At 37.6% G+C, this 18,095-nt stretch overlaps 1 protein-coding gene across 7 annotated transcripts in view; it reads left to right on the top strand.

Moving 5' to 3' along the window:
• PXYLP1 (2-phosphoxylose phosphatase 1) overlaps nt 1-17,814 on the top strand; it is a 54,450-nt gene extending 36,636 nt beyond the window's left edge. For all 7 annotated transcript variants that reach the window (XM_042878499.1, XM_042878498.1, XM_042878496.1 and 4 more), the window contains 4 exons: nt 2,099-2,260; nt 2,847-2,973; nt 12,526-12,665; nt 15,545-17,814. In XM_042878499.1, the coding sequence (XP_042734433.1) occupies nt 2,099-2,260; nt 2,847-2,973; nt 12,526-12,665; nt 15,545-16,476 (1,361 nt within the window). In that variant the 3' untranslated portion in view covers nt 16,477-17,814. The remainder of the gene's footprint in view (nt 1-2,098; nt 2,261-2,846; nt 2,974-12,525; nt 12,666-15,544) is intronic.
• The last annotated feature ends 281 nt before the right edge of the window (nt 17,815-18,095 follow it).

Raw genomic sequence — 18,095 nt, 5'->3', positions numbered from 1 at the left:
TTTTAGTAGTTTCTTTTCTGCAAGATTAAGTGCTTCCTGTTCTTAAGTTTTTTGTTAGTATTAAAGTACTTTCACTAGATGGATGAGAAATGAGACTTTGCTATCTGTAAATCAAATATTTAATCTCATGAATGTAGGCAGTTGATCTCAAGGAGAAAATATGGGCATCTGTGTGATAGTAGCATCAGTGCAAAGATGTGATCTGTTGTGTTTGCGTTGGATCAAAAATTGGGCTCCTTATTTTGCTTTTGAATCTCCTAACCAAATTTTAGCACAAGAGTGCTAAGAGTCCTGAGCTCTTGGTATTAGTGTATGTTTTTTTTCCCATCATCCAAAAAAACTGATGCTCAGCTGTAATAAATCCTGAATACTAAAGCCAGCTCTACATTTTCATGATGTCAAACAAGCAGTAGCAGTGTTGTGGGTTGCTATAGAGAAAACTGTTAACACAAAGCTGAAAGCTCTTGCTCCTAATGTTTTCTACGTAAAAAACTTGACCAACATAACTACTGTAATTCTCCATTTATACTCTTCAGGCCATCTATTGTAACGCTGTTTATTTGCAGAGGGCAGCAGCTCCTGTAACGCTTTCATAGATTTGGGATTTATATTCCAAACACAGATTTGCTGCAAGTACCCTTTAAAACATGGTCATCAACCTCTAAGAAATACCACCAAGGCTCTGAGTTACTAATAGTTTATTTCATCAGTGGTTTGTAATGTCTTTCATTAACATACAACAGTCCTAGCATGGAAGAAGCTAATTTTTTTTTTTTTTAAAGATAAATTAAAGAATGAATGTTGGGATTGTAGCTGAGCCCTGCAGCTTAAAGGGCCAAAGGCAAAATTACAGTTTAATGTTCTCACCAGGACCAGTCCTGTGGGCAATTATGCAAAATGTGAAACAGCTGAAGGAAAGGATTGAAGTCAGTGTGCCTTGTGGATATTAGCTTTGTCAACAGCACTGGCAAGGCCATGGAAAATGCTTGAATTCTGCTTTTGACGTGCAGGGAGAGGTTACGATAAAATGTTTGAAGTCACGTGTTGTAGCACAGACTCTTCATTCTTACGTTACATTAACACCTATGTGTTCTTAGAACTTGTGTATGTTTCACTGTTTTCTTTGTGTACACAACTCTATATTGTAGAATAAATTCACCTCTAAATTTAGGTCTGGCAGTCAAGGTGCTCTGAATTGTTTCTTATGTTTTCTTCTTCTTCTCCCTTCCCATTTCTTCCCCTTCCCCACAAAGATAAATGGTAGCAAAAATACTAAGTTTTCCTCCTGGTTTTCACTTCCAAATCTGATCCTCTTCAAATACTAGAAAAAGCTGGTGGGGGGCAGTGGAGGGGAAGGGCATTTGTTATTACAAGTGTAGTTTTGAAAGGCTTTTAAATTCACTAGTGCTTTCACATCAGAGCAACCCAAAAAGGCTTTGTCAGTGAAACTCTGGCCTGAAATTCAGATTTTAGAGAAGCGTGCTTCTACATGTCTGAAGTTCATTATCTGCATTTCTTTCTAATTCTTTTTTGTTATAACTATCGGAGTTACATTTTACTAAATGTATTTTGTGTATATTTTCTTAAAGTAAATCAGATTATTTAAGATTGGCGAGGTAGCTAAGTAATGGGGGGAAGAAATTGTGAGAAAAATGATGAACAGCCTAGTTCCTTCAGTCTCAGTCATAGAATCTCCATTACTTTGTTTACCAAATGGTTTGTAGTATCATCATGAATGGGCTGTCTTTTGCATGATGTCCTTCAGCATAAGTTTTTATGTGAGAGTGATGAAGGACAGCTGGACCTGTGGTGGATCTTTTCTCTCCAGTTCATGCTTTTAGTGCTTCTTGGGAGACTGACAGAAAAAGCTAGCTTCAGGAGGACGACAAGCAAAGTTATTCTTCATTGAGATGGATTTCTGTGGTCTTAGCTAAGCACTGAAGTTGCTAAATTCTGGACAACTTGACTCTGGAAAAATGTGAAAAATTCACAACAAAAATCATCTTTCTCTCTTTTTTTTTTTTTTTTTTTTTTTAAAGGCTTAGGTATGTCATTGAATTCTCCTAAAGGTATACTGTGCATGTTTTGTGTCTTTCAGTGCATTTAATCCCAGTGAACCCTATCAAGGAAGATGGGTTGAATCCTAAGAGCCGAAAGAGAATAATGCCTGATTTGCTGACAGAACCTCCTGCAATCGATCCTGTTTACGAAGCTCGTGTTTACTGCAATATTCCTACTATTGCTGAACGCAGCATGGAAGGTAACCTTTGTGCTTGCAAATGGTGATTTAGTGGAAATAATGACTTTGCATTGTTGGTTCTTTATTGCTTGGAGCAAGGTACAGCAAATGTCAACTGGTTGCTGAATTCAGTTAAACTGCTCAAAATGCACTGTTCTTCTCTCCTTTGTATTTTCTCTTATTTCTTGACTTCTGGATGTGGTTCTGTTATCACTCAGTCCTCAACTGGAATTCCTTAATTAAAAGAGTGGGAGTCTTTAGAGATAATTAATATTTTATACTGTTTATTAAAAGTGAACTAGAAGACACGTGTACCTTGTAGCAGATGCAGAAGTTGTTTTGAATCAACTCCCTCATGTACGTATGCCATTAACAAATGTAAAATCACAAGCTAATATATCAAGAAACTCTGAATTAAGCATGCTGAGTATGATGGTTGTTAAAAGAAGGGTCTGGAAGAGCAGTTATGTAGGTGGAGTTACATTACTGTGTTGGCAGGGACCAGTGCTTGAGCAATGTCATGTATGGCTATTGAACTTTGGATGTACTGTTTCCATCTCTCTTTTTTCTTAACATTCACTCTTTACGTTTTCTTTTTTCATTATAGGTTATGCACCCCATTATTTTAAGCTAGTGTCAGTTCAAGTGTTGATTCGACATGGAGATAGATATCCATTATATGCCATTCCCAAAACAAAAAGACCTGATATTGACTGTACGTTGCTGCCTAACAGGTAACATTTTTTTTCTTTTACTGTTGCTACATGCATATTTTGCTTTGTAATTGTTTTGTTCCTCTTCAGGAAAAAAATTATGCAGCTTAAAGTATGGTGTAGCTCCTGATGTTGTTGTATTATGATGATTGAAGGAGATGAGAGGAAGAGAAGCTGTATGAATGGTGTGCAGCATATCCTGTGAAACAGGAGCTATTAACTGCTGTGTGTTCAGACCAGCATAAATTCTGTATGTTTCCATTAAAAAAAAAAAAGAAAGAAAAGCAAAAGCTATTTAATTACTCAGTCACATTTCTTTAGGTACACTTCTAGATATGTTAAAAATGTAGGTTCAGTGTTTGAGAATCAATTCTTTTTCAGTTAACCACGTCTTCTTTGCGTGAGCGCAAATCCATCTCTGTCACTACCGCAGGAAAATTGATAATTGTGTTTTCTGAAAAGAGAAATGATACAATTTATCAGATTTCCCTTAAATTAATGATCTGTCTCAAACTTCTCGGGGTGGTGGAGGAGTTTATACATATAATTATTAAAATACAAGCTAAAGAATGTACGCTATTTGCTATTTGAAAACGACATGTACCGTAGTTACCACTCAGTGTCGAAAACCGTCAGATATTTGTCTGTCATTTAAATGTGGGTGATTTCAGTGACCTGGGAGTTGCATCTGCTTTGTGTACGTGTATGTTTTACAAAGGGAAAGGCCTTAATAGGCTTCTTGATCTACCAGTATACAAAGTGGTGCTGATATACCCTAAAGACCTTTTTTCCAGAATAGTCTGCAATCTCCTTCTGTAAAGAGATAACATTCTTGCTTTTCTGGTTAGAATTATTCAGGAGTGGCTCTCTTTGTTATACTGGAAATATAATGGCATGCTGAAAATGCATTTCTGAGTATCAAATACACCAAATGTGAGTTTCTTTCTTATTTTGATAGGTTAATGAGCCAAATTCCTTAGAATTTTAGTAGCTTGCTGTGATGAGGAGTATTTATGATTTTTATTTTTATAAAGGTAAAGATTAAAAAAAAAAAAAAATTGCCCTTAATATCCTGAAATTTGCAGGACTTGCAATGTTGTCCTCAGTTACAGCCTGTGTTCTAATGTAACCCTGGCACGAGTAATTGAAAAATAGCTGTATCTTTGTCCAAACTGCAGTTATTACGGTGGGTGACCCTATGAAAGTTTTAAAGCATGAGCAGTTTTAGCCCATCTGTGCACATATGTGAAAGTATTGTAATAAAGTCTTTTGAAGATCTGGGCTTGTTTTAAGGAGGAAAAAAAAAAAAAAAAAAAAGTAAATAGGCTTTGTTTGTTCTTAATCATAAACAATATTCCATATATATATATATATTTCATATGGTGTTCTGTTAAGTAATGGCATTCCCTAGTGTTCTCTAACATCTCCCAAGGGAAGTTTCAATTATTTCAGAGATATCCAACCCTAACAGTGTTCTGCACCCACTGCAAGCTAACTAATTGTCTTATATTGGTACTCAAAGTAGACTGAAGACAAGACACCAAACTTGAGATATCTCTGCCATAGTGTGGCCATTTAATTTCTTCAACAAGATGAAAAAGGAACATTTTGCTGATAGCTGTGATAGCACTTTTAATGACTACCCTCGAAGAGGTGAGATTATATTCAGAATAATATACCAAGTAAAGGAGTGTGATACAGATCCCTGTTGGAGTCCTTCCAGATCTGATACTCTGAGCTTACTCAATATATCACGCTAGAACGTGAGAAATCTCTGTTGCAGAGATGTTAAGTGCAAGTGACAATATTGGATGAGTTTCTGTATTTCTCAGTGTTAGTTGCCACATGATACCTCAGTTTTGTATTTATTAGAGAAACTTTTGTATCTATTTCTACAGTTTCAGGCAAAGAATACAATGTGAAGGCTGTGAAATCAGGATAACTATCCATAAAAAGCAAGGAAGTAGTGCATCTTTTGTCACTGCCAACAGAGTGACCAAGTCGTGTAGTTAAGAGGGCATAAATTCAGGATGTGAGACCAGTAGTGTAGATACCCCTGGCTGTTACCAATTTATGAAGCATTAGAACATCAGTTTACAAGTGATATATCCACCACCATTCATCACCACATGAATGAAGAACAACAATTGGTTTCTTGAGTACAAAGCTTATGGATCTTTTGGCTGATTTTGAAAGGGCAACAGATTAAAGGGGTTGGCTCTGTACCGTTGTGATCTGATATGTTACAGCTCACAGTTCTGGATACAGCTAGAATTGTTAATGTTTCTATCATTGTTTCAAATGGAATATTTATTATTTTAGCATCAGGAATCTATTTACTGTGTTTGGCTTTCAGGCTTATACTTCTTTATGATGTAAATTTGGTACTTGATTGCAAATGTACCTATTCAGAGAATATTACAAGGTATATAATTGCTACCTTTGAACTGAAGGCTTGTTTATGCTGTGTAATTAAGTTGAGATGTCTGATTAAAAGTCTGGCTTGTTTAAGCTTTCTGGACATTAGTTTTAGATAAGTATGCTGCTCATACTCAATCTGTTCTTTATTTGACTTGGCATTCAGCTGATGGAATTCATTAATTAAGCAGATTATGCTACAGTCCCTTGGTTTCCTAATAGATATGCAGAGTAGCCTCGAAGTTACACTTAGGCTTTAGGAATTATGGATTGTGACATCTAAGCGTGGAATGAATGTAAGCAAATGGATTAAACGCTTTGGAGATTTCTTCCATCCAAGGCTTAAATTAATATTATTATTTTCATTGTTCTGGATGCAAATTTCCACAAGGGAGCTGAATAATCCGTATACTTTTGTCCCCGAGAAAATTGAATGGTGCTAGTGAAAATCTGTTCATTGTAGTGTTTGCTTTTTGGGAGAATAAATTAACCACCCACTTCCCTTTGTGCCTTATATGTCAAGTGTCAAAAAGCAACACGTATGCAATGTGTCATCTTTGAATTTTTATCTGAGAGGGACAAGAAACGCTTTTTAGAAAACTCTTCAATGATTTCAGAAGACTGTTATAAATTCATAGCACTCTTGGTTAATTGGCATGAGTATCAAGGCACTCTGAGAGCTGTTGGTGTTAATTATAAAAAGCTTTGCAGCAAGTACCTGATTTTTAGGTTTGATATGAAGAATTTTAGGTTTGGCTGCCAGAAAAATGAGAAAGTGGGGTAGAGGCAAGTAGTATATTGTGAGCTAAAGGAGGGGTGTGGATTTTCCCTGTAGTGAGGTTACAGCATAAGCCAGACCACAATTAGGTGATGAAAGATCTGAGTCTCTTCTGACCTCACTGAAGACTCAGAGAGAAGTTGACTGGGTCACTGTAGAGTTTAAGAATGTACAGACTGCAAGACTTTAATGAATAAATACACTCCAGAAGTACTAATACTGTCTCAAGGATCTCTTTTGTAAAACTACTGTAATCCATTGTTGTTTTAGTGGCTCTTCTGTTTTCTTGCATTCTAAAAAGGAAACGGTAGAGGCCTTTCACCTAACGCTTATTTTGGCGACTTGAGCTTCACAGAAAAATTGTGTTGGGAACAATAAGTAATTTGCCTTTAGTGTGATTTGGAGACAGTATCTGATGTGATAGGATTGCAAGAAGATGTTCATTTATCTGAAGCTTGGCACGTGCCTGGCATGGCTGCATTTGCTTAGCCAGTGACACGCAGGTTTCTGGAGCTCCTTGTCAGAAGGTCCTCCTGGCTCCTGCAGATTCTCCATTTGCTAACAGAAGTTACATTTTCACAGTTGAATGGGGTTGGGGGCTGGAAATGCATCTCAGTCATATTAATTTCCATTTCCATGGGTTCTTTGAGGCATATAGATCTACTGCAGACTCCAGAGTGCATTGCTGTGAGAGGGCAGCACAGTGCATGACAGAGGTAAGGAAGAATGAAAAGTTCACCTCTCAGTTCTGCTAAGTGTCAGTACCTGCCGACTAATTGTTTTCCATTTGAGAAACAATCAAGTTTTAACTTTTAAATAAATGGATGCTTATTAATTGGTCTCAATAATTAGGTTTTTTTTTTCTTCCCAATTTCTCTTGTAATCATAATCCTTGACCAACATATTTTGTCTCTCTGTGGCATCTCGTGGTGGTGAAGCTATGTTGTTTATGCTTCTCTTGAACTTGTCTGAGTCTGGAAATTATTAAAAATAAATAAACAGTAGCTGCAGATGGTCCTGTCAGTGTAGTGCCTTTCCACGTCTGTTTCTTAAATATACTTCATTTTAATGAGATTAACTTTGTAATTTTCACAAATCAGTAGTCTCAAATTTGTAGGTGATTCAGTAGCATGTTCAGTTTCTTGAGTCAGGATAGATTGAATGCTGTGGTCATCACTCTTAAAAAAAACAAACAAACAAACAAAAAAAAAGGTACTTCACTTTACAGTATGCATAGTAGAAATAAGGCTTCAATTGATATACTGCTCTAATAGCTTTGGTAGGAAAGAATGTTAAACTAATCACAGAAAATCTTTCACAAATAGATAATACAAATGAATGGCAATATTTTTCTTAGTAGTCCTGAGACAAATAGCCCTGAGAAACATGGATTGTTTCTTCTTACTTGGTGAATTAACTGTCCAGTCTGGCAGGGATGATGGGATATTAGACATTTGTCTTCATGCTGTGACTTATTTTAAAATAATAATACTTACTTACTAAGCAAAGGTACTGAGCTCAGGGAGCTAGTGTTCTCCTAAAAGAGGCTTCCATGCACTCAGTCTGAGCTCCACTTTATCTAGGAGTGGAAAACCTCAACATCTCTCATTGCAGTTCCTAAATAATGACACTGAAGTCTCGAATGGGGACAGGTTGGCAAAAATGTCCTGTAACAAGGCTTCTCTGCTGCTGTACAAGAAATGAGGCTTTGCTGTGCAGTGTGTGGGAACCTAATGTTCAGCTGCATGAGTTGAGTTTTCATACCTCTGCGTATATATAATACATGAAAGTAGATACATTACATCTATGTTTCTGAGAAAATATCGTTGCATTATGGCAGTCACCCCTAATCCCTTAGCAGCCTTTCTGAGGTGTCACATGCACATGCTCACTGTGGCACTCTGTTTCTGACTTTGCTGTGCTAATTCAGAACAGCCAACAGATTAATGTTTGCTTCTCAGCAAAAAAAGAAATTATTTCTGTTTTGGTATCTAAACCCTGAAAGGAAATTTCTTATTGAGAGATGTCAGCTCTGTTGCTGGCAGAAATAAACGTATGCTTCAAATAGCTGTGCAATATAATTTTCTTTCTATGTACACTACTAACAGTGTAGCAGTAATGCTGGAATATGATGTCTCTTTAAAGCTTGTTAAGACCTTTGTAAAGTGTTTAAATATTGAACAAGCAATTTAGTCTATTTAATTTATCCTGGTGTTCGTTTGAAAATAACAAAAAGGTGTGTTGAGTGTATTATTCAAGCAAAAAGAAGCATCACATTTTTGTTACAGGTAAAAAAAAAAAAAAGTTTTGCAACAATAAAATATTAGGAGGCGATTTAATAGTTTTAAAAAATAGGCAAGAAATGTTCAAAATTAGAAAAAGGTTTGGCTATTGCTAGTGATGTTAAATAATATTTTTCCTTTCTAGCAATTTGGAAATATTTATTATGTTAATACACGGCTAAATACAATATGTCACTGTCATTGTGTCCAGCAAATTACAGTAGATGTCTTTTTATTTCACTTTTATTTTCTGCTGGCTTCAATGGAAATGCAATTTTAAGGATATTTTGGTCTTCTCAACTATACAAATGTGTAATTTTCTTTGCTTCCAGCTCCAGCAGTCCCAGCAGTCTTAGCTGTGTTGCCTAGATACTCCATCTCCTGCGGCATCTGTAAATTGGCCAATTCTATGGGAGGATTCATATTCTAAATAAGAGAAATCTTGGGGTGGGGAAAGGAATTCTTTGTTAGCTAGTAGCTGGAGAAATGCTGTAAAGCAAACAAGCCTATAAAACCCACCAACCAAAAACTCACTTTACTTAACAGCAAAATTTGTTTTCTCAGTTGTGTGGGGTTAACTGGGAGAACTGCTGGTATATTCACAGTCGTGTTGTATGTGTGAGAATTACATTTGGTACAGAGGTGCGTTATCCTGACGTGTCTGTTCCTTTCGGGCAGAATGGCTTTTCTGTTGTCTGATCCCCTCCCCTTGAGATACATTTAACAAGTAGTAAGCTTGTATTCTGTGTTCAAAATATGTCTAGCAGTCATGTTTCATTGTGTGCTTCTTCAAGGAGGTGCTTAATTTGTGCTTACTTGAAAATAAATCTGAAGTTAAGTAACTTGCATTTACATACATAGATGAAAAGATAAATGAATACACTGAAAAATGCACCTTATCAAGTGATTGTTAACTGCTGTGCTGGTACAGGTTTGGTTCCAATAGAACGCAGCAGGAGAAGCAGAACAGTTGTGCAGTTTCATTTTTTTTTTAGCTTTCTGATACATGTGTTTGCAGGACTTGCTAATTAAGTAAATAAGATTTAAGGAAAATTGTGGCTGACATTTTGTTCATGTTTAGAGCTTTTTGAATGCAAAGTGTAGAAAATGGGTAGTTCAGCCTGCTACATCTGTAGTAAGCTTAGAAAGCTATTTGCTAATGACTTTCATTTAATTTTCTCAGTTTTTCCATTTAGTGCTACTGGGCTGTGAAAATAGCAAAATGTGCAAGAAGTTGTTTTGGAGCTCGCATCTGGAGCTGGATTAAGCTCTGTGGTGTGTAATGGTGCAACAGAAAATCTCAACTGATTTACAAAGGAAGAAAACCTTCTGTGTTTTTCTGCTTCTGCTCAAATGTTAATTGAGATACTAAAATTGTAATATACAGAGGTAGTTGTGCATTTTAAATATAAGTTGGCTGCTTTTTCACTTGAAGTTAAAAATGAAGAACTTTTAAAATTTTCTCTCTTTTGCTTGTTTAGCACTTTTCTGATTGGCCGTTATACTGTGACTTACAGTAATGTTTTCTTACCAGTGAATGTGCAAACTTCTTGGGAATCTTCTTTTTTTTCCTTCTTCTTTACCCTGAAGTTAAATTAAATACTTGTGCAGTTTTATAAAGTGATATGACAATGTGATTTCCAAGACCTGCTTTATATTGGATGAAGGGCTGTTTCATATGAGATCTCCTGCGCATACATGCTGTGAGCATAGCTCTGCAGTAAGTGCTTTTTCATTTAAGAGAGTTTCTCTTCTGCCTTTTCCTTGTAAGCATGAAAAATGTTTGTCCTGGTAAATTTTGATTCCAGGCACTTACTGATACGTTAGCAGTTCTGTTGCTCCCTCTTGTGGTTTCTGTCTGTAATTAAGGAAGTTTTTCTAGATCCTGAGGATTTTCTATCAAAACCACGTATTATTCTAGCAAAATTTGAATGCTTGCAACAAACATTAAACTCAGACTTCTGTAAGAGTTCTCAGATGAAATCTTTTTCATTTTTATTTTTAAATGGCTTTATTGCATGAGGAACATCCACAATATAGACTGCTTAGGCTGGAAGTCCCAATAGAACAAGAACCATCTGGGGCAGAAATGGGTTGCTGAACAGTTTCTGATTTAGTTCTGCGTAAAAATAAAGAGGTGACTGTGAATCGTTGCTTGTGTGTGGATAATAACACAAACACTTTATGGAGGTGAAAAATAAAATGATGCTTAAAAGTAGCCTTGAAGTGCAGTTTATGTAGTGCTGCCTGGGAACTTAAGCCATGGGTTTTCAAATTACTTATCACATTAAGTGTTGATGTTCAAGAAGGGAAATAATACTTATGTAAAGTTCTGCTGTGGAAATTTGGTCCATTTTTTTTGTTGCTGTTTGTTTGTTTCAAAGGTTTAAATGTCTTTCAATTGCATTGTTTTGGGTTTTTTTAGCGTTTTTATTTTTTAAATTTTTTTTAGCACATCCATACAACAATGAACTGAGTCTAAACATTCACTGACATGAATTCTGTTTCAACGAGTTAACCTCAACTCCTTTGCTTATATATATATATATATATATATATATATATATATATATATATATTCCATTTGTATTCTTTCCTTGCATCATGGGGATATTTACAGTCAGTTGTTATTACTTACGCGTTAAAATCAGTAAGCTTAAATATGGAGGAAAAAAATCCAGTCTTCTCAGGGGATGACTGAAACTCTGCAGTAGTCCGTTCCTCCAAATCTGTCGACTTGGGTTGGGCTAGCCAGCTTTTTGTCTTGAATCTCTGCATGAAAAAGGCCAAGTGGTCACATTGCTGCATTGTACTGCCAGAAATATCGTGGTTACGTGCCATGCTCCTCTGGGGCGCTTGCAAAGGTACAGAGGTTTCTTGGCTCTTTGTGTTCCCAGGTTCCTTGGGTCATTGCTGAAGTGTCAAATTAGTGAAGACCACAGCTGTTCTAGAATCAGAGGTCTGCATCTTGTATGGTGTGAAGGAAGCATTTTTAAAGGGGCAAATATTTGTTTTTCTCCTAATGTTCTTTTAGCAAATACTGTATTTGTGGGACACAGCAGAAATCAGTTGTGCCGTGTGATGTCTGTGCGGAGCCTTGTTCTGTCTGAGCTGTGCTTTGCTCTGAGACAATTCTGACAATAGAGGAAAGGAGCTAGATGTAGGAGGGCTTGTATAATAATTTGCGGTGTGTTTTGATTGTAAAATGTATCGCCACTAGTGTAATGATATTCACATCTGCAGGCAGAACTCACATTTGTATAATGCAGTCTGATCATGTGGGCCATTTTAGTTATTGCTTTTGATACAAGTATACATTCAGCAAGGTTGAACTAAATGGACAATTTTGTATTGATATTTCTTCAGATTAATCTCTGTATAATCTCTTTATTTTTTTCCTATGTTTTCTCAGCTGTAGAGCCTGCATGCATTAGGTATATTAAGTATTGTTTAAACATTTTTTTCCTTAACTAGGACACAGTGCAGTTTGCTTTAGTCTTACCCATGTAAGGTGTCTGGCAGCGTTGGCCTCTTTCTTCCTGCGTAATAGTACAATACCCAAAACAATGGGCTCTGCTTTCAGTGGAGTCATTGGGAACAGCTTTGTAGATACCATCAGCTACCTGTGCTATTTGATTTGCAGCCTGGAGAAATTTGAAGCTAAGTCCGAGACTGTAGACAGCACTGTATCTAACACAGTGGTTAGCTGATCTCTTTTAGATGCTTAGTGCCTTTGACAGTGTTGTTAAAGTGCATTAGGACTGCAGAAATTAGAGAGATTTGCTCTTTTTTGAAAGGATCTAATTTAAAAAAAAATAATTATAACTACCGTTGCATTAAAAAACAAAAACAAAACAAGCAAACAAAAAAACCCTTGGAAATTATTTTATGAAAGATACCATAATTTTATCACGCCAAAACATCAGTCTCCTCTAGCTTTCTGGTATTAAATAAGTAGGATTTCTTTTGCATGCCTGCAGAAATCTTGAGTAAGAGCAGATGCCAGTGGGAAGGAACGTCACCATGAAATTTTGAGCTGACAGAATATTTTCTGTATACTTTGGGAAATTTTCACATTTTGTTTTGTCTCTCTAGGAAACCTTCTCATCCTCAGCTGGAAGCTTTCATTAAACACATGTCCAAAGGCTCTGCAGCCCAAATGGATGGAACCCTAAGCAGCCTGCCTCGTTACCCTAGTCATTCTCTTTGTGAAATGGGAGAGCTTACACAGACTGGTAAGTTTCCGTGGCAGCTTTACATTTTCCTCTGCTCTCTTAACACAATCTGTTTGAAAGCATATGCTCTATTTTTCTTAATAAATGCTTTTCTTTGGGAAAATCATAATATTGGTCATAGGTTGATTTTGCTGGGATAGGAGTCAAGTATGAACTCTCTGCCAAAAGTGGTATCCATCCAAGAAACTGAACATTCTTCTATAGCCTGCCTGCGTTCTGTTAGAGGTCAGTCACCCTTGGCATCTCTTTCAACTTTATTTTTAAGAAGTTAGAACAACTTTAATTCATGCTGTCCCAAACCACAAAATTGCTTTGTCACCCTTATGAAAAATGACATGGTGGAAAATTACAGTCCTTCAGAGGAAGGTTTGGTAATTTTATTGGTTAGTTTGTGATTCAGAAAGATCCTGGAACTGAAGAACAATCAGTTAGTTGCCAGTTTTCACCTGTAAAAGAACTGCTGAGTCTACATCAAGAAGATTTAGATGTAACAAATTTGTTTATATTATCACAGTAGAACATCTTTGAAATATCTGATGCTTTTTTCAGTTTTTCTTTGTCTCCTTCCCCTCCTTTTTTTTTTTTTACTCTCCTTTTTTTTTTTTTTTTTTTTTTGCTTTCTAACAAAGTTTGAATAGCATTAAGGGAACTGGGCTAGTAGGCATGGATTCATCTTTTCTGCCTTGTTGATGGATGTTTTCACCACAGGCAAAAGGTAAGGAGAGAGAAAAATGTTTGTAAGAAATGTTTTTTTGGAGCTCTTGGAATTGTTTATATTTTTATTCAGAGTAACTAGCTGAACTGAATTTGAAGTCAGTCAGTGTATTAGTATGGTGCCAATTTCCTATATTTTTTTATTCCAAAAATGATCTGTCAAATCGTCATGTTCTTGTGCCTCGTCAGAAGATAAACTTGTGTTAGGCAACAGTGTCAAGTCTTGCCAAGTGATCTTGGGAAGATTCTTGCCAGATTACCAAGGACTTTTACTGATGCAGCAGATTGCATGTGAAACTGGATTCATCACTGCACACTTTATGACTGAGCTAATGTTTGTGATTCCTATTGCCTGTAGCAGGTTATAAAAATGTTCAAGTTAATCAAGGGTTTGTGCCTGTCTGTTGGCTGCTGAGGGAGGATAACACAAGCAAGATAGATTCTGGAGCTGGTATGGGAGAAGGATACATGCCTTCTTCCTATCCAGCTAAATAAAGCCAAAGCACTAGTGTGAACGTTACCAAGCAATTTGAGTACTTCACCCTGCCCATGGGGAGGGGGTTTGGAACTAGATCTCTAAAGTCATTTCCAATCTAAGTCAGTCTAGGATTCTACTTTCTGAAGGAAGATGAAGAAGCCTGATGCGGTTTCTTCACTTTCAGGCTGGTTTTGTGAGTTTACATGCTAATTTACATTCTGTGTTTTCATTATCCTCACTCCTCGTAGTTTTTCTGGCTAACGTAAATGTGCAGAGAGTACAGCATTCACAATTGGTCTGGGAACCTGACTCAGGTAATGTCTGGATCCACATTGATAACAGTCCTGTTTTTATAGTAATGTTAGACCCATTCAGTCCCATATTTCTAGTTTCAAAAGCAATATTAAATGACTAATGTTTTAAACTAATTGTGCAAAACTAGCTTTTTCTGTCTGTATCTCAGTTTAGCTCCTAAAATCTGAGACACTGAAAGAACAGCAGGTATCTCATTTGTGTCGGGGTGGAGGCTGCTCACAAGTGGTGTTCCTCAGGGGTTGGTCTTGGGACCGGTACTCTTCAACATCTTCATCAATGATACAGATGATGGTATCAAATGCACCCTCAGTGAGTTTGTGGATGACACCGAGCTGATTGGTGTAGTCGATTTATTGGAAGGAAGGGAAGCTATCTAGAGGGACCTGGACAGGCTGGAGAAGTGGGCCTATGTGAGCCACATGAGGTTCAGTAAGGCCAGCTGCAGGGTGCTCACTTGGGTCAGGGCAATCCCCGGTATTTATACAAACGGGAAGGAGCTCCTTGAGAGCAGCCCTGCAGAGATGGACTTGGGGGTCCTGGTGGGCGAGAAGCTGGACATGAGCCAGCAGTGTGTGCTTGCAGCCTGGAAGGGCAACTGGGTTCTGGGCTGCGTAAAAAAAACAAAAAAAGGGATGGTCAGCAGTGACAGGGAGGTGATTGTCCCCCTGTACTTGGCTCTTGTGAGGCCCCATCTGCAGTACTGTGTCCAGGCCTGGGGTCCCCAGTACATGGACATGGAGCTCTTGGAGCAGGACCAGAGGAGGGCCACTGAGATGATCAGAGGGCTGGAGCACCTCTCCTGTGTGTAAAGGTTGAGGGAACTGGGATTGTTTAGCTCGGAAAAGAGAAGGCTCTGGGGAGACCTCGTTGTGGCCTTCCAGTACTTAAGGGGAGTCTATAAGCAGGAGAGGAACAGCTGTTTACAAGGGTGGATAGTGATAGGACAAGGGGGAATGGTTTTAAACTAAGACGGGAGGCTTAGATTAGATATTAAGAGGAAGTTTTTCACACAGAGGGTGGTGATGCACTGGAACAGGCTGCCCAAGGAGGCGGTGGATGCCCCATCCCTGGAGGCATTCAAGGCCAGGCTGCTCTGGTGGTTGGCAATCCTGCACAAAGCAGGGGGATTGAAACTGGATGATCATTGTGGTCCTTTTTCAGCCCAGGCCATTCTGTGATTCTGGTCTTCAAGAATAGGTGAGGCTCAATTTTGCCATTCATAGTTTTTAACGGAGCTTTTAACAGTAATGCTAGCTGTATTTCTTTTTTCTTTTTTCTTTTTTTTTTTTTTTTTTCTCATCAAAACTGAGGAGATTATAATCATGTATTGTGCCTTCTTAAAAAAATTAAACAGCAAAAAAATCTCTTTCAGGTGTCGTACAGCACTTGCGAAATGGACAACTATTGCGAGAAATTTATATAAACAAACATAAACTGCTTCTGAATGACTGGACGGCAAAACAGCTCTACTTGGAGACAACAGGAAAAAGCCGAACCCTGCAGAGTGCACTGGCGCTGCTTTACACCTTTTTACCAGATTTTGACTGGAAAAAAATTAACATGAGGCATCAGTGGAGCACTATTTTTTGTTCTGGAAGCTGTGACTGTCCTATGCGGAACCACTACCTAGAAGAGGAACAGCGCAGGCAGTACAGCTTACGGGTGAAGAATGGTGATTTGGAGAAAATATATGTGGATATGGCAAAGATTGTTGGCATTCCTACCAGGCAGTTGAGAGCGTCTAACCCAATAGATTCTCTCTTGTGCTATTTTTGCCACAATGTCAGTTTCCCCTGTACCAAAACTGGCTGCATTGGTATGGAACACTTCAAAGTAATCAAAAGACATCAGTTGGAGGATGAGAGAGAAAGACAGGAAAAGAAACTCTATTTCCTGTATGCCCTGTTGGCTACTCACCCTCTCCTCAACCAGACTGTTAATCGGCTTCAGCGAATTGCAGAAGGCAAGAAAGAAGAAATATTTGTTCTTCACTCTGCACATGATGTCACGTTGTCACCTGTTCTTAGTGCCTTGGGCATTACAGAGGCCAGATTTCCACGATTTGCTGCCAGATTAGTTTTTGAGCTGTGGCAGGATGGGAAGAGACCCAAAGAACACTTTATCCGCATCCTGTATAATGGTGCTGATGTCACATTCCAGACCTCATTCTGCAAGGATTATTATAAACGTTCCAGCAAGCCAATGTGCCCGCTAGAAAAATTTGTTAGCTTTGTGAAGAGGGATATGTTCTTAGTTTTTAACAGCACTAGTTATTATGATGCATGTCGTAGAAGACCACTGTAGGGAAGGAAAGTGAAACTGTTAACTTCTGTGTAGGTGAAAGTCTGTATTCTGGTTGAGGCGCGTTTCAGTTCTGTTGTTTGTTGACAAATGATATTGCTTGGAACACTCTTCAGTTTCCTTTTCATTCAAACTGTAGATGGTCTCCAGTAGAAGAACAGATACTGTGGAAGCGTTTTGTCTGTGTTAACTATCATGAATTGATAAACCACGTGAGCTACTGTAATGTTGGACTTTGCTTGATAGAGTGAGAGAGCACAGATTTCATTTCCCTGTATTCCAGAGCAATACTTGCACACCACGAGTTTAAAAACAAAGCATTCTTTTTTCACCATTATCTTGTAATCATATAAGCAGCTGTATCAGGATATTTATAAAACCTCATCTGTTTGTAGGACATTCTGGGTGCTCCCTACTCAGAAAGCATTTTAATATTTAGGAACAGGACTTTAAAGTAAAGTGCTTGGTTATATCTGAGCATGTACAAATGAGTGTGTGCCTTTCTGACCTCACAGACCTACAGATACATACTTATACGTTGCCTGTGCCAGAGAAGGGTGTACTGGAAGATGTGTGCAAAACTCTGTTCTCTGACTGCACTTTTAGCACTTTGAACAATACAAACACAATCTACAAATACGTAATGGTCTTGTATTAAAATAGGTAACAAACACTAATATTACCACTAAATCTGAATGGGAAATTAGGATTATGAATCAGTTTTAAAGTGAGGTGTGGGCTTTTTCCCATTGTAAACATGCTCAAGCTGCTGTGCTATAAACAAATCAGTGTTTTTGGAATTTGATATAGTGGCTGCTTGAGACAGCTTGGCTAAACACTAAGAATTTTGTAGCTGATTTTAGTATTTTTATGGGCTAGGACGCTCTTATTTTGTATGATCAGACTTGTGTACCTACTCCACTGTGTAAATTTATGGCACAGTAGATCTTTCATACTCAGTTTGTAAAGAGCTGTGAAAGGCTGACTTTCAGACGTTTTTTCCCTTGATCAGGATGTACAGACTTAAGAATAAACTGTCTTTTATTGGTAACCCGAGCAGTGTGTAGGTATGAGAACTTGTATTCAAACTTTTCATCTCTTTAGGAACAGTAAATTGAGAAATAGTTTTTAATAGAAGCGATAGAGATTTTATAATTCTGGAGGGTGGGTTTTTTACACTTCTAGAAATAAAGTAGTCTGTGACTCGTGACTCAGTGGTGCTAGTTTATAATAAAAACAAAAAAACCCCTCATAATTAAGCATAGGTCTCTGTTGATATTTCACTCTCTGTTTTCAGTGCTGCATTTGAATGTATTTCTTTAAATAAAAATGTAGGGACTCTGTGAATTTGTGTGTTACATTTATTTTTACTTCCTTAGTCGTTAGCAGTAACAAGCCGCAGTGTATTTTGTTAAGCTGCTTGTTGCTTTAATAACTTCTGCATTGGCTCACTTTGTGCGTTCCTGTTCCAAATCTGAGAGAGAGCAGGTGAACACTTCATCAGTATCACATTAGAGTGTGTAACTGCTGAAAAAGTTTTCTTTCAGCCGAAGGGATCCACTCTTAGTCATTAGTGTTTAGATTAGAGATTTAGATTAGAGATTAGAGATATGACTAATGAG

The sequence above is a fragment of the Lagopus leucura genome, unplaced genomic scaffold, assembly GCF_019238085.1.
Source record: "Lagopus leucura isolate 7727_CA_CO unplaced genomic scaffold, USGS_WTPT01 Super-Scaffold_100021, whole genome shotgun sequence".
Classification (NCBI taxonomy): domain Eukaryota; kingdom Metazoa; phylum Chordata; class Aves; order Galliformes; family Phasianidae; genus Lagopus; species Lagopus leucura.
The sequence above is the reverse complement of the archived record's forward strand: the minus strand, read 5'-3'. Positions and strand labels throughout refer to the sequence as shown.